This window comes from Squalius cephalus (assembly GCF_949319135.1).
Source record: "Squalius cephalus genome assembly, chromosome: 12".
Taxonomy (NCBI): Eukaryota; Metazoa; Chordata; class Actinopteri; order Cypriniformes; family Leuciscidae; genus Squalius; species Squalius cephalus.
The window spans coordinates 35675126-35688792 of NC_137133.1; the positions used below are offsets into that span (position 1 = coordinate 35675126).

Here is a 13667-nt window from a genome sequence, read left to right on the forward strand (position 1 = left end):
GCGTGTCTGTAGCGGTTAGCGGGATTCACATTACAAAATAACGGTCGACTTGCAATTTGTTGTTTTTGTATTATTTAAAAAAAAAATTATTTACAGTGAAATGATTTTACACTTTTTAAACAATTAACATCAGAACGATAGGAACAATCAATCAGTATTTTTAAGTGATCGGTTGCTATATAAAACCCTCTTTAAAAATATTCATAATATAAGTATTTTCTAGACAATATTTTGTTAGCCCTGATGAACGCCAGTGTGCCAACGCGTTGGTGAAATAAACAGTATTTTTTCACCCACACTCTGATTATTTTGACCTCTCAACTTCACAAGTGTTGCTGGTGTTGTTAAAACAAAGTCTCGTTTTTTCCTTCCACTATGCACCTTGTTGATTTTTCGAAGTTGCACCATAATAACCATTCAACACTAATATAACATAAGTGACTTTTATTTTGAAGTAAAGCCATATTGATGCAACATCCCTGTTCTTCACTGGTTGCTGCTCGCTTCATTCTTTCTCGGATCGCAGGATCAATGGCCAACTAACAGTCGCCGAAATACTAAAGTTTCTAGATATTTGAGGGTTTAAAGTGAGCAGTCTGTGACACCTGTCAGGTGGGATTGAGTTACCTCCACATCCGTGATGGTTCGGCTCATGTTGAGCTTATGTTTGGGATGATATGAGTGTTTAATTGCTGCTGTCATTGAGCATGTGCCGCACGCGCTCATTCGCTCAGAGATGATGTATAAACTGACAGTTGAGTGGAGAGATTTACGGACAGACAAGATGAATAAATACATTAACAGATGTCTGAATAGATAGATTATTATATTCTATTTTAACTATAAATACAATAATAAACCAATATAAATAGTAAATAAATAATTAATTATCCAATGCAACTTCATTAAGAAAAAGAAAAAAAACCGTTTTAAATCATATTTGACACATTTATAATATAAATTTATTGTTTACAGTATAAACTGGGTCTTTATAGATGAAAATATATAGCTGCCTTTTAAATTTTGGGAGGAGGATGATCACATTTGGGTTTCCGTGTCAACTAAAGACCGAAAACCAATAGACTATATATTTTTTTTAATGTATATTATAGCAAATTATGTTGGGTTGGTGTTCTTGTTTGTGGTGTATATTGAAGCCAAATACAAATTTCCACTTATAAAGGAACTAAACCATGTAAACAAATCAGACATCAGCTCTATTAAAAATGACTGCAGTTATTAAAGAAGCGCTAGTGTTTCGATGTGATCTCAGCTCTGCTTGTTTTTCTTGTGTAGAGATGCCGGGCCTCAGCTGTAGGTTTTACCAGCACCGGTTCCCGGAGGTGGAGGATGTGGTGATGGTGAACGTGCGCTCCATCGCAGAGATGGGCGCGTATGTCAGTCTGCTGGAGTATAACAACATCGAGGGCATGATCCTGCTGAGCGAGCTATCGCGCCGGCGCATCCGCTCCATCAACAAACTCATCCGCATCGGACGCAACGAATGCGTGGTGGTCATCAGAGTGGACAAAGAGAAGGGTAAAATAAATAAGCCTGTTAATTCATTAAGTATTTGTTGCTGTGATAAACACCGAAAATCTGATTAGCTGTTTAGTGTTCAGGGGCCGTATTCACAAAGGATTTTATCTTACCACTAGGAGTACTCCTAAATCGCACTAAAAGATTTTAGCTAGGAGTTTTCTCTTAAAAGTTATTCACAACGCCTTTCAGACCTACTCTTAGTAAAGAAAAATTACAACTCCTAAACTAAGAGTGAGTCTTCGTTGCTATGGATGACGTCATTACTCATGCATGAGCTTGACTGAAGTGACCACCTTGATTGGCTGATGATTGTAACGCGGGAATGATTCCAAACACCTCCCCTACGATGATGAGTGACAGGTGACAGGTCTGAGAATGCGTGCGCTACACAAGTAGTGCGAAGGACGGAAGATGATGAATAACTGAATAAATAGCCTAAATGAATAAAGAGTAAGGCAAAACAAATAGCCTAGTAGCCTAATGAAACATATGGATTGATGCAATATCTTTGCAACATTATTGAATTAATCTGTCACTATATGCCTCTGCCTACGTTTGCAAAGAGAAGAACATTTTAATTTGATTCACAATGAAACGTTACAATTAGTTTACATGCAATGAGTAGCCTAGTTTTGGTTGTTGTTGGTGGCGTTATTGCATCCCTAGTTATGCCTACAATGCAGAATTGTTCCCTCGCGATTGGAAGCTCCTGTAGCGCCGCATACGCATTTCAAAACATCGCAACGTGAAATGTCACAAAAAGCGGTTTGTGAAGGTCTTAGTGAGTTAGGAGTCCTCTCGACTTCTTTTAAGCTGTCCCAGGCTTAGGTGTTACGAGTGACACGCCCATTATTTTTAGGAGTTGCTCCTAAATTCGCCAGTTAGGAGCTACTTTTAGCTTTAAAATTCTTTGTGAATACGGCCCCTGAAACAGAAAGTAGCAAAGCCTAGCGAGAGGCGCTTTCGAAACTTTGAAGCTTCGAAATGTTTACAAATCTTTTGTTTCGAATCAGCGGTTTGGAGTGCGTATCAAACTGCCAAAGTCATGTGATTTCAGTAAACGAGGCTTTTTTTTTTTACTCATAACTGTTCATTCGAAATTTCAATTGTTCGCCACTGGGGGAAATAAAAGCAAACTGGAACGATAAAAGTCTTCTTTTATCTTCGGTTAATTTCATCTAAGGCTGTGGTTGGAAGTCAGTTGTAGTTCTTGTGTTTCTGCTCGTCTCTTCTCTTTTTCTGTTCTTGTCGTTTCTCTTTGCTTCAACAGCCGCGTTTCCATTACCCTTCAAATTGTGCAAATTGAAATTGAGAATTGAAAATACGCCCAATGGAAACACGTCAATTTCGCAAAAACTCCCATTTATCCCAAAAAAAGTTTTTACGCTCGCATGAGGTGTTTTTTTTTTCAGGCAATTCGAAAAAGGAATATTTTGCAAAACGGCACTGGAAACAGTTTTTGCGCATTTACAGTCACCTGACGTAGATGACGCGGTGGGTTTGGACAGATTACGAGACAGAGTTCTTTAAAAGGGACATATCATGCTAAATCCACTTTTTTTAGCCCTTAAATGCATTTTGTTGTATATTTGGAGTGTTTAGAAGTACAGAAAAGTTGAAATTATTCTCTTCAGGTGCTTCGTTGATATCTTTATATTCTGTTTTGGCCTTATTTTTCAACCTGTTCAGATTTTTCTGTTATCTATGACGTTTTGTGAACTATTACGTCACAGTATTTGCAGCGGAACTGCCAAATAAGGACATTGACTTCCAGCCCAACACTTCCAGCAATCCGCCATTATTATTTCTCGCTGCAATTTTGTAGTCCAAGCTAAAAGATGCAGAAGTTACGAGAGGGTAAGTTAAAATGTTCGGTTGTTGGATGTAGTAACCCACACGCTTCATTACACCGTCTAATGTAGATGAACTGCCGCGCGCTTGTGACAGGGCGGATGTTTAACTGAAAGAACGAGCAGAGAGAGAGAGAGACCCGGTCGCGCGCACGCATTCTCTCTCTCTTCGGAGCCAGGCGAAAGTGTAAACAAGACACCGTCTCCAAACTAGACGCTGTCTTGCTCTCTCTCCCTCGCACATATTAATCAAAATAAATCGAGACGGCGGTAAAAGGTCGGAAGACCAAAGTTTCATGTGTAAATACAGTAACACACCATTGCGATACATCCATATGAAGACGTTGTTCTGCAGGTTCGTCGTCTTCATTTTCATCTCGCTCCGGCTCCGACTCTGGCTCGAACATGTAAGGCTGGCTGGACAAGTCTTCCGTTGTTGACATTTTGTTAATAACGTGTGAATAAAAAGTTTCTGTGCCGCTAGATAATCGTATCTCTGATATCAAACTACAAAAATGGCCGAACGGGGTGGAGTTGAACCGAGTGTCACCTGGAGAGGGGGCGGGGTATGACGTGTCTCAATTGTATTTAAAGAGACCGCACCAAAACGAGTTGCTCTCACACGCACATCAGAAAAGGGGTAGAAAAGGGGCCTGTGGAGCTATAATAATGAGGAATTCAGACCCAAGCATTGCAGTTCCGCTTTATATAGACTACAAATGTATGATTTATATGTAAAAAGGAACGATTTAAAAGCATGATATGTCTCCTTTAAAGGGGGGGTGAAATGCTCATTTTCACTCAATCTCCTGTTAATCTTGAGTACCTATAGAGTAATATTGCATCCTTCATATCTCCAAAAAGTCTTTTGTTTTATTATATTAATCAAAGAAAGATAGGGTGTACCGAGTCTTTCCGGAAAAAAACGAGCGGCTGGGGGCGGGCCGTGTGGGCGAAGCTTAGCTGTGCTAACGCACCGAGCTAGTGACAACACACAGAGACATTATTTGTTCAACAGTTACTCACCGTCCGGTTCCAACGCACGACCGCGAACCTTTATCATTGCGACTGCTCGATCCTTAAGCATTAGACGATCTGGGCTTTGTTTATAAAACAATCATCGTCGAAATGCAGGGAACAAACAGTCTACACAACTCCGTTTATGCTCAGGAAAACAAACTCCATCCACAGGTTCCTTAACGCTGGGTTCTTTGGGAATCTGTGCAGGGTTGTCTTGCCCTGGCAACCAAAAACACACTTCTTTGGTGACATTGACTTCCCAAAAGCCGGGCAGGGCGCTTTGATGGCGAACTGCTTTCACTCTCTTGCTCTGGTCTAAGAGTGCGCGCGCGGCCGCGATCTTACCGGAGAAGTGCCCTTAGGACCCATATAAGGAAATTCCGCCCTATCTTACGTAAGACAGAGCCATACTCGAAAAAAACTTTCCGAAACTTGTGACAAACCGGAAGGAGTATTTTTGGAACAAAAATACTCCTTCAAACGTACAACTTAGTTTTTGAAACTTTGTCCATGTTTAGCATGGGAATCCAACTCTTTACCAGTGTAAAAAACTCAGTATGCATGAAATAGCATTTCACCCCCCCTTTAATAAATTCATAAAAGACAAAAGAATGACAGGAATACTGGATTCTAAACCTCAAATAAATGCCACGATCAAGACCTCGAAGCAGAAATGAGGGAGAAACACCCAGAAACACCTCATATGTGCCGCTCACAAGTATAATAAGGATCTTGCCATTAATGCTTGGATAACACGCCTACATTTCCTTTTATTAATATTAATAATGTCTAGTGCGGTACGTGGCTGTGATATATATAAACTTACCAACGTCCGTTGCCATGATTTTTGGAATGATTGATCGCGAGAGGAAAAAATGACGTTTTAGTCGCGTAACATCGGTTAATGGAAACGGCGTCATTTCGCAATAGTTTTTTATCGATATTTAGAAAAAAATCGCAGAAGTTTTGCGCAAATCTTTAATGGAAACGTGCCTAGTGATTCTGCTTGTTAACAGCAGGCGTTCATCACTAATGCACAATCGTCACTCGATTAATCGCTTGGTTGTCTCAGTAACTCCGACACTGATTCAGAGTTGCGTTAACACTGTAGTGTGGACAGAATAATAAACACTGAGTTAGTTGTACTTTTAACATTGAGGATTTTGCTGTGTTGTAAATTTTAACCGGTTGATGAAAAAGTATTCAAAAAATCGAAATAATTCGTAACAAGGAATTATTCACTGTGTTTTGACCATGATGATAATACCATGCATGTTCGTTATCGCATCTACTGTATTTCGGCATGTCTAATATAGAGTAAGTGTTTAAATGCATTTGGCCCATTTGAGATTGTTTTTCTTCTACAGGATACATAGATTTGTCCAAGAGAAGAGTGTCTCCGGAAGAAGCCATCAAGTGTGAAGATAAATTCACCAAATCTAAAACTGTGAGTGTTTGTTTTTTAAATGAAAGTTAAAAAAATATATATATTTTTTTGTGGTTTGAGGATGTTTTGTTGTTGTGCAGGTGTACAGTATCCTACGGCATGTCGCTGAAGTGTTGGAGTATACTAAAGACGAGCAGCTGGAGAGTTTATTCCAGCGCACCGCATGGGTGTTTGACGAGAAATACAAGAAACCTGGATATGGCGCCTATGACGTCTTCAAACAAGCCGTGTCGTAAGTGTTCGAGTGATGAAGGTGCGCGTTCATGCCGTGTCGTGATTACCACTTGTTAAAAAGATAGTAAAACTCGTAATTACAACTTTTAAAACGAGCGCTCCGACTTGTACCATGTGACTGCTGTACCACCTGATTCATGTTGGCATTGATAGTGTTGCCATAGAAACGCATAATTCTGAAGAAGTGAACAGCTCTGAGTAGAACGTCACATGTTGACGTCTCATAATTGACCGTTCGCAAAGACCCGCCCCCTTTAGTTACTGTTGCTATGTCCGACAAGCCATGCCGCTCTCACACACACACCATGTTCTCACGCAGTGAAACACACATCGCGGAGGAGAGGACGCTGACAGACAGGACTGAACAGGTTTCGTTTGATATGAAACAACTCAACTTTAAAATTTGGTCATTTTTTAATGAAATTTAAACAATAAATAACTTTTTGCGGCTCTTTAATGTGTCTGACAGATCGCTCAGTTAAAGCTGCTCGTGAACCGATCATCTCTTCCTTCTAGTTCATTTCATCAAATCATCAAATAAACATGAATGAACATCAGAAGGAATGTTGTTTTAACCGTAGAAAGACGTCAGTACACTCCGTTTTTCATGTTCAAGTCCTCCAACGTTAATCTACTAACTCTCCTGACTGCTTTATTGGACAAAAATGGCGGATTCGGCGGATGGTGGATTATGATTGGTCAGATCGCCTGTCAATCAAACTCCCTGTGAAGGGTCAATTACGGAAATTATGACATGGCGTGAACGCAGCATAAAAAGAGCAGGACTTTAAACTGAACATGAAAAATGTTTTTTGTTTTTTACAGTGATCCCGCCATCCTGGATGGTTTGGATTTGACCGAGGAAGAGAGGAACGTGCTCATCGACAACATCAACAGACGGCTCACTCCGCAGGCCGTCAAGATAAGAGCTGGTATTTTATTATAAAAATGTATCGCACTCTTCACAATACAGAATGCAAAGTAAATTAAAGTATTTTAATTTACCTTTTTAATGTTAGAAAAAATTTTTTTCTTATTATTTATTTGTTCTTATTTTATATTTATTTATTTGAACTAATCCACAACCATAACAGGCACATACTATAACTATTATGTATTTAAAGGTACACTATGCAACCCTCTAGTGGTTAAAAAACGAAATGAAATCTGCGGATGAATATCGTTCACGTAACTGAAATAAGGGATACTGCTCATAAAAGCGCTTTAAACTCCTGTTAAATAAATATATATAGTTTCATTAACCTTAAAATTGCTATATATATTCACTAGTTTTGGGTCAGTATGAATTTTTTCAAAGAAATGAAAATGCATTAAATTGATCATCATATTAGAATGATTTCTGAATGATCATGTGACATATAATGAATATGTAGTATGAGGAGTATATATATCCTGTTGTATCTATTGATGGACACTCTATGAAGCAAAGCTCATTAATTCAACAAGTATCAAACAAGAAAAAACAAAAACATTCGTATATATGCCATATGTGTCATTCATGTATGTTTAGCATTATGTTTGCTTTTACAGACATTGAGGTGGCGTGTTACGGATATGAAGGCATCGATGCGGTTAAAGACGCTCTGAGGGCGGGACTAAACTGCTCTACAGAGGCCATGCCTATCAAGGTGTGCGTTCCTCCTTTATACTCGGCTGTGTGCTTCAGTACCAGCTTCATGATCTGCAGATTCTGTAATTGTATTTTCTTTCAGATAAATCTGATAGCGCCGCCGCGGTACGTCATGACCACCACGACTCTGGAGCGCACTGAGGGACTGTCGGTGCTCAACCAGGCCATGATCGCCATAAAGGAGCGGATCGAGGAGAAACGGGGAGTCTTCAATGTCCAGATGGAGGTGAGAAGTCAAGTCACCTTCATTTATATAGCGCTTTTATGTGGCCCTGGACCACAAAACCAGTCACATGGGTCCATTTTTTTAAATTGACAATATTTGGCCAAGATACAACTATTGAACATCTGGAATCTGAGGATGCAAAAAAATCTAAACATTGAGAAAATCTCCTTTAAAGTTGTGCATTTATGTCCGCGATTGTGCAGCATTCACTCACAACAATAAATGTTTTATATATTTACGGTAGGAAATTAACAAAATATCTTCATGGAACATGATATTTACTTAATATCCTAATGATTTTTGGCATAAAAGAGAAATTTATCATTTTGACCCATACAATGTATTGTTGGCTATTGCCACAGATATACCCGGTCGACATGTGACTGGTTTTGTGATCCAGGGTCACATATAGATTGTTTCAAAGCAGCTTTACAGTGATAATAGGAAATTAAAGTAACAGAGATTGTTTAGGCTTTACAGCAGCTCTAGAATAAAGTTATTGTCCAGCTAAAGTTAGTTTTGATTGATTCACTTCCGTTGCGAAGATCATTAGTTATTAACTCATGGGCAGCTTAAAAAAAACGGAGCATCATAAATGTACTAAATGGCACAGAATATACACTAATCTTTAAAGAACAAACACAAGTTCATGATCATTATTCCAAACCAAAATGTTTTTGAGTTTAGGCCTCTCAAAATCAGAATCATTTGTGATGTTTGATTCTTGAACGAATCGTTCTTTTTAAAGGGTTAGTTCACCCAAAAATTAAAATTCTGTCATTAAGGCGAGACACTTTTTCTGCAGTGGTCAGTTTTGAGATTTTGGGCTAGTTTACTCCTTCAATATGTGTTCTTTCAAGGAGCTATAAAGAAAACGTTGAAAATATACATTAAGATGTTTATTTTATTACATTTTGTTTACTTGCGGCAGTAAGTTTCTCCAGAATTTACCAAGAAGTTAGAATTCCAGCGCGACACGCCGAGTTAACATCTGTTTACTGAAGTCTGTCATGACCGGTATCATTGTAAAGCTCTGAGTCTCCTGCACAACACTATGTAACCCAAATATGGGCATTTCCTTTCTATCAGTAACCAATCGTGAATGTCCAAAGGGGGATTTAAAGCTATCTCATTTAGAGCTATTTAACTCTTTAAATGCCGTTTTCTCAAAATGAGTTTTTTGTCATTCTCCAGTAGAAACATCTCAGCCTATGTGGCACCTATGTACACCAAACTTTCCAGTTTTACACTTAGCAGTATTCTGAAGATATTTTCAGAGGGATTTGTTAATAAATCATTCCTGGCCTGATTTATGTAACATTTTAATAAATAAAAAAAAGGCGAAAATTGATTTTTTAAGGCTATGGACAGTATATTTTGATTTCCTAGGTAATGAAAGCATATATCCTGAAATCCCTCAGATTTTTATTTTCATCTTGTGTGTAAACAAAATGAAAAAAAGAATTTTGCACATGGCTTTATCATATGTTCAGATCTATCTACCGAAAATATATGCAAAATCGTGCATATTTAAAGAGATAATGCCTAATTTGCATAATGAAACATACAAATTTCTAAAACTTGTAATACATTTTTTTTTATATATTTGTGTAAGTAATCAACTGAGGAAGTTTCATGGTGATATCTATTATTTTAAAATTTTACCCTATTCACCTGTAGTGTCTCGCCTTAACTACTCACATTATCAATTAACAAATGATTAACAAATCAAAAAGAACCAATTTAGCTGGTTCTGACTGCCGAAGATTCAGTTTGATTCTGTGAATCGGCTCAACCGGCTTAAAAGAAAGATTCATTCAAGAATCAAACATCTCTAATGGTGATACAGAAATACCATGCAATGTTTGAGAAATGTATTTGCTCTGAATGCATTCTCATGCATGAATGTTTCTGGTCAGCCCAAAGTGGTCACGGACACAGATGAAACCGAACTGCAGCGGCAGCTGGAGCGCTTGGAGCGAGAGAACGCAGAAGTTGATGGCGACGACGACGCGGAGGAAATGGAGGCCAAAACAGAGGACTAGATGAAGACCAACAACACCTTCAGTGCAGAAATGGATTCAAATAAACTGTTTTTGTATGGTAGCGACAAACACACCAGTGACGTTGCAGCAAATTAACATTTACACAAGTGAAAACAGTATAAAGCAGTTTTATTTATTTTTAACCGATGGCCTTTTAAACTGTCACAACTATGATCAATATTAACATTTCAGCTGATTCATCAATGCAGAGTGAAAACTTGATTTTGAAGTTGTCATTTTCTGTGAATTTAAACATATTTCTCGCTCTACTTCAATCTCAGTAAAATCCTGGAAAGTTGTTGGAAGTTTTGTATTCTTTTCCATTTCTGTTCCCTCTCAGACTCTAGAAGATCATTACAAATCACACTGTACGACGATGACACCTAATGAATCGTAGGCTACGACGCAAGCAAGCAAGAGCCATCATTTCACCGTCTAGGTTAGCTATAGACCCGATATAGTCCGACAATGAGTAACCCATTTCTAGCCAAAATAACCTTGAATTTGGTTACATACAATTTTTACCAAAATAACTTGCAAGATGTATGATATTCCATCATGTAAGCAAAATTAACAGTGATTACAAGGTGTTTGGTTTAATTTCTTTGACATGTTCTATGCGTAGCCTGTGCTATTGTTAGACGTCTCTTAAATTTTCACTGACAGCAGGAATTTTGCCTTGTTTTAGCCTAGACGTCAGGGCTGTGTTTGGACGGCTAGACGTCTTTTAAACGCAAAATTGCTTGCTGGGAAGTTATGCGCTAGTGGTAAACAAACAGAGCAAGATGAATCAGACTTTGGTTTTTATGTGCGCTGAGAAAAAGAGAAGGAAGCGCAAGAGGAGAATATAGATGTGAAATGAGGCCAACTTGGGATGCCTAGTCTATTTTGCAAATGGAGTTTGAGGGAAGTAGTAGGCTATTAAGTTTTAGCGCCATGTCACATTCAGGGTTCCCACCACGGGTCCTTGAAATCCTTGAAAGTTTGTGAATCTGAAGAAGAAGAAAAATGCAAGGCCCTGGAAAGTTTTTGAAAATAAACATACATAGATACAGGTCCTTGAAAGTGCTTGAATTTATTTTGTGCAAGACGTTTTTTTCTGGAGAAAAAAAAATCCTCATCATTCGCTCGGGTCCGCTAATGTGTTATTTCGCCAACACTTCGTGGCCTATGCATACTAGCTTGCTTGATTTTCGTTAGTTACGCGTGTTTCCCGCGTGAGGTACTGTGTTGTACGTTGCCATGACGTTCACGCGCGCACGAAACTACTGTACGACGGTACCTCAACGTTTTTTGTTCGACACAACAGAAGTTTTCCTACATTAAGTCCTTGAATTTGAGCGCATTGGCCCTGGAAAGTCCTTGAATTTGAAGTTAACCAAGGTGTGGGAACCCTGCACATTGATCAAGACGCCATTTCATATTCTACTTTTATTGGCTAGTCCGTAACGTTAGTATACGTAGGGGAGAGTGGGGTAAAGTGAGACATTTTTTACATTTATTTCCCTCTAAGCGAGCTAAAATGATGTATCAGTCAAATTTACACATTTCCCATTAATTCAGGATGTTTCCTAGCAATGGAAATTATTAGAATGTATTCAGGACGAAGGGCAGTGAAAATATGATTGTTTTGTGTCTTGTGTCTCACTTTACCCCAGCTGAGGGGTAAACTGAGACAGACCAGAGAAATCAAGGGGGGAAAATGAACCAGCTGGGGGTAAACTGATCCACTTACTTTTTCCACTCTGAAACTTCCATAACAACACATGTTGTAACAGCTAAAATCCTGACAGATAGCTTGACAACCACACATTCCAGAACTAATGTCGGACTAGTAAAAGAATCATGGGGATTGGTCAATTAAGCAAATTTTTTTGATGACCCACCGGTGCGCATCCAAGTGAAGGTGCAACACCCTTGGCGTGCTAAGGGTGAATGGCACACTGGAGGAAATTCCTCCTAAAAAAAAAAGAACTATGTCCAAAATATTGTGATACATTTGGAAGCTCAATGCAGTCAGACCTCCCCTGGCCAGCCCAAGGAGGATGGCCCATCCTGGGCCAGATTCGGATTTGTCCTTCAGCGCTGGAGATCCGTCTGGAGCAAAGTTGGTCCTAAAACGGACCTTTGGGTCTTTGTGGAGGAGGGACAATGCTCCACTTGGACAAGGAACACGGACCAGAGAACCATGGTGGTCAGACCAGGTGGGGAAACCGCCTGACCCAGCCCAGAGAAAATGCACTTTGTGCGGGCCAGACTTCCAGTAAATAGGGTCTGGTTTGGACACCCAGTCCCTCGGTGCCAGGGCGTGCATACCGGTGCGCGTGCACCGTCCTGGGTGAGCTAGGGGTGAAAGACACACTGGAGGATATTCTTCCTCGTAAAAATGTCCAAAAATATCTTGTTAGTTGGGGCCCCCCTGGCACGCCTTAAGAGCCGAACTTCGTCCTGCGCCTCCCCCCGCTTTGAAAGCACCCTTCCCGGTTACGGACTCGATCCAGATGCCTCCTGCCCCTGGTGGATGGTTCCTCACGCACCCGAGTGGCCGTGTCGTCTCGAGCCCAGGCCCGAGTGGAGCGAGACCCGTGTGTAGGGAGCCTGTGCATCGCGGTTCACAGTCCGGGGCTTCTCGGTTGATCCCGAGGTAAAACGTATGCTTGTCGAACGGTCGGTCTGGATAAACGGCGAAGCGACTCTAGGGGCTTGAGACACCCCTCAAGAAAAAGTGGTGGAGGAAGGCCCTCCTCCGAAAACAAAAACGGACAGTGTCCGTGAGGTTGTAGAGGGACGAGATTCCCATGCCGACTTTACTCCCTAGCAGGCTCCCAGGGAGAGTGCGGCGCTCCTGTCGGACTTGGCACTCATGCTCCCAGGGAGAGTGCGGTGCTCCTATCGGAGCGACCTCTGTCCTAAAACGGACCTTAGGGGTTTTGTCGAGGAAGGGACAAACGCTCCATTCGGACAAGGTGAGAGGGAGAAGGTGCTCCACCTCTTTGCCTCAGCTACTGCACCCCAGGCTATTGATTTTACTTCCCCCTTCTCTTTTTGATGGCTTTTCTACAATGTTTATGACATTAAAAATAAAACATATGTCATGTAATATTATGTTAAAATATGCTTAAGACTAAACTTAACTTGTGCCTCATGTCTCACTTTACCCCACAGCATTTGTCTCACTTTACCCCATTTTAGGAAAAAACTATCTCTCTTAGCAATTCAGGCTTATCTTCAGCTAGCATCATCGCATGGTTTTATATGTTGGTAGTTCATCAACATGTATAAGTTTTTCTACCTGAATCAATTTGCTTTGGCACAACAGTTGATTAAGTTGACAGCAAGAAAATTTACTTTTACATGCAAAAAAAATATTTTTGTAAAAAAAACATGCTTACTACAGCACCATGAGGTCCTCTCCTTCATGGCCAAGGGGAAATGAGAGGGGCTTGAAAACATAATGGTCAAATGACCAAAATTGTGTTCCGTTGCCTAAATACAGGTGGTGTCTCACATTACCCCGTTCTCCCCTACTGGTCGTTGCAGCAAACACAATGAGACGATCAGGCTAAATTCTGACTCTTGTCAGAAAATGATCACAGACTATCTTTGGTCGCAAGAGACCGTCTTTGAACCTCTCTAACTATGATAGACCACC

At 40.1% G+C, this 13667-nt stretch overlaps 1 protein-coding gene across 1 annotated transcript; it reads left to right on the plus strand.

The window, feature by feature from the left end:
- Positions 1-489: 489 nt before the first annotated feature.
- Positions 490-10320, plus strand: eif2s1b (eukaryotic translation initiation factor 2, subunit 1 alpha b). Its single transcript, XM_079888590.1, has 8 exons — positions 490-612; positions 1297-1539; positions 5780-5859; positions 5940-6091; positions 6919-7025; positions 7645-7742; positions 7827-7970; positions 9890-10320. Exons 2-8 carry the CDS (start codon positions 1299-1301, stop codon positions 10013-10015), a joined length of 948 nt encoding a protein of 315 aa, XP_079744716.1. The 5' UTR covers positions 490-612; positions 1297-1298; the 3' UTR covers positions 10016-10320.
- Positions 10321-13667: the final 3347 nt, after the last annotated feature.

Excerpts from the sequence above, each read along its gene's own strand:
- eif2s1b (XM_079888590.1), top strand. The coding sequence starts at position 1,299 with ATGCCGGGCCTCAGCTGTAGGTTTTACCAGCACCGGTTCCCGGAGGTG. Across the intron at positions 7,026-7,644 it reads GGCCGTCAAGATAAGAGCTG|ACATTGAGGTGGCGTGTTAC; the intron begins GTATTTTATTAT and ends TTGCTTTTACAG. Across the intron at positions 7,971-9,889 it reads TCTTCAATGTCCAGATGGAG|CCCAAAGTGGTCACGGACAC; the intron begins GTGAGAAGTCAA and ends GTTTCTGGTCAG.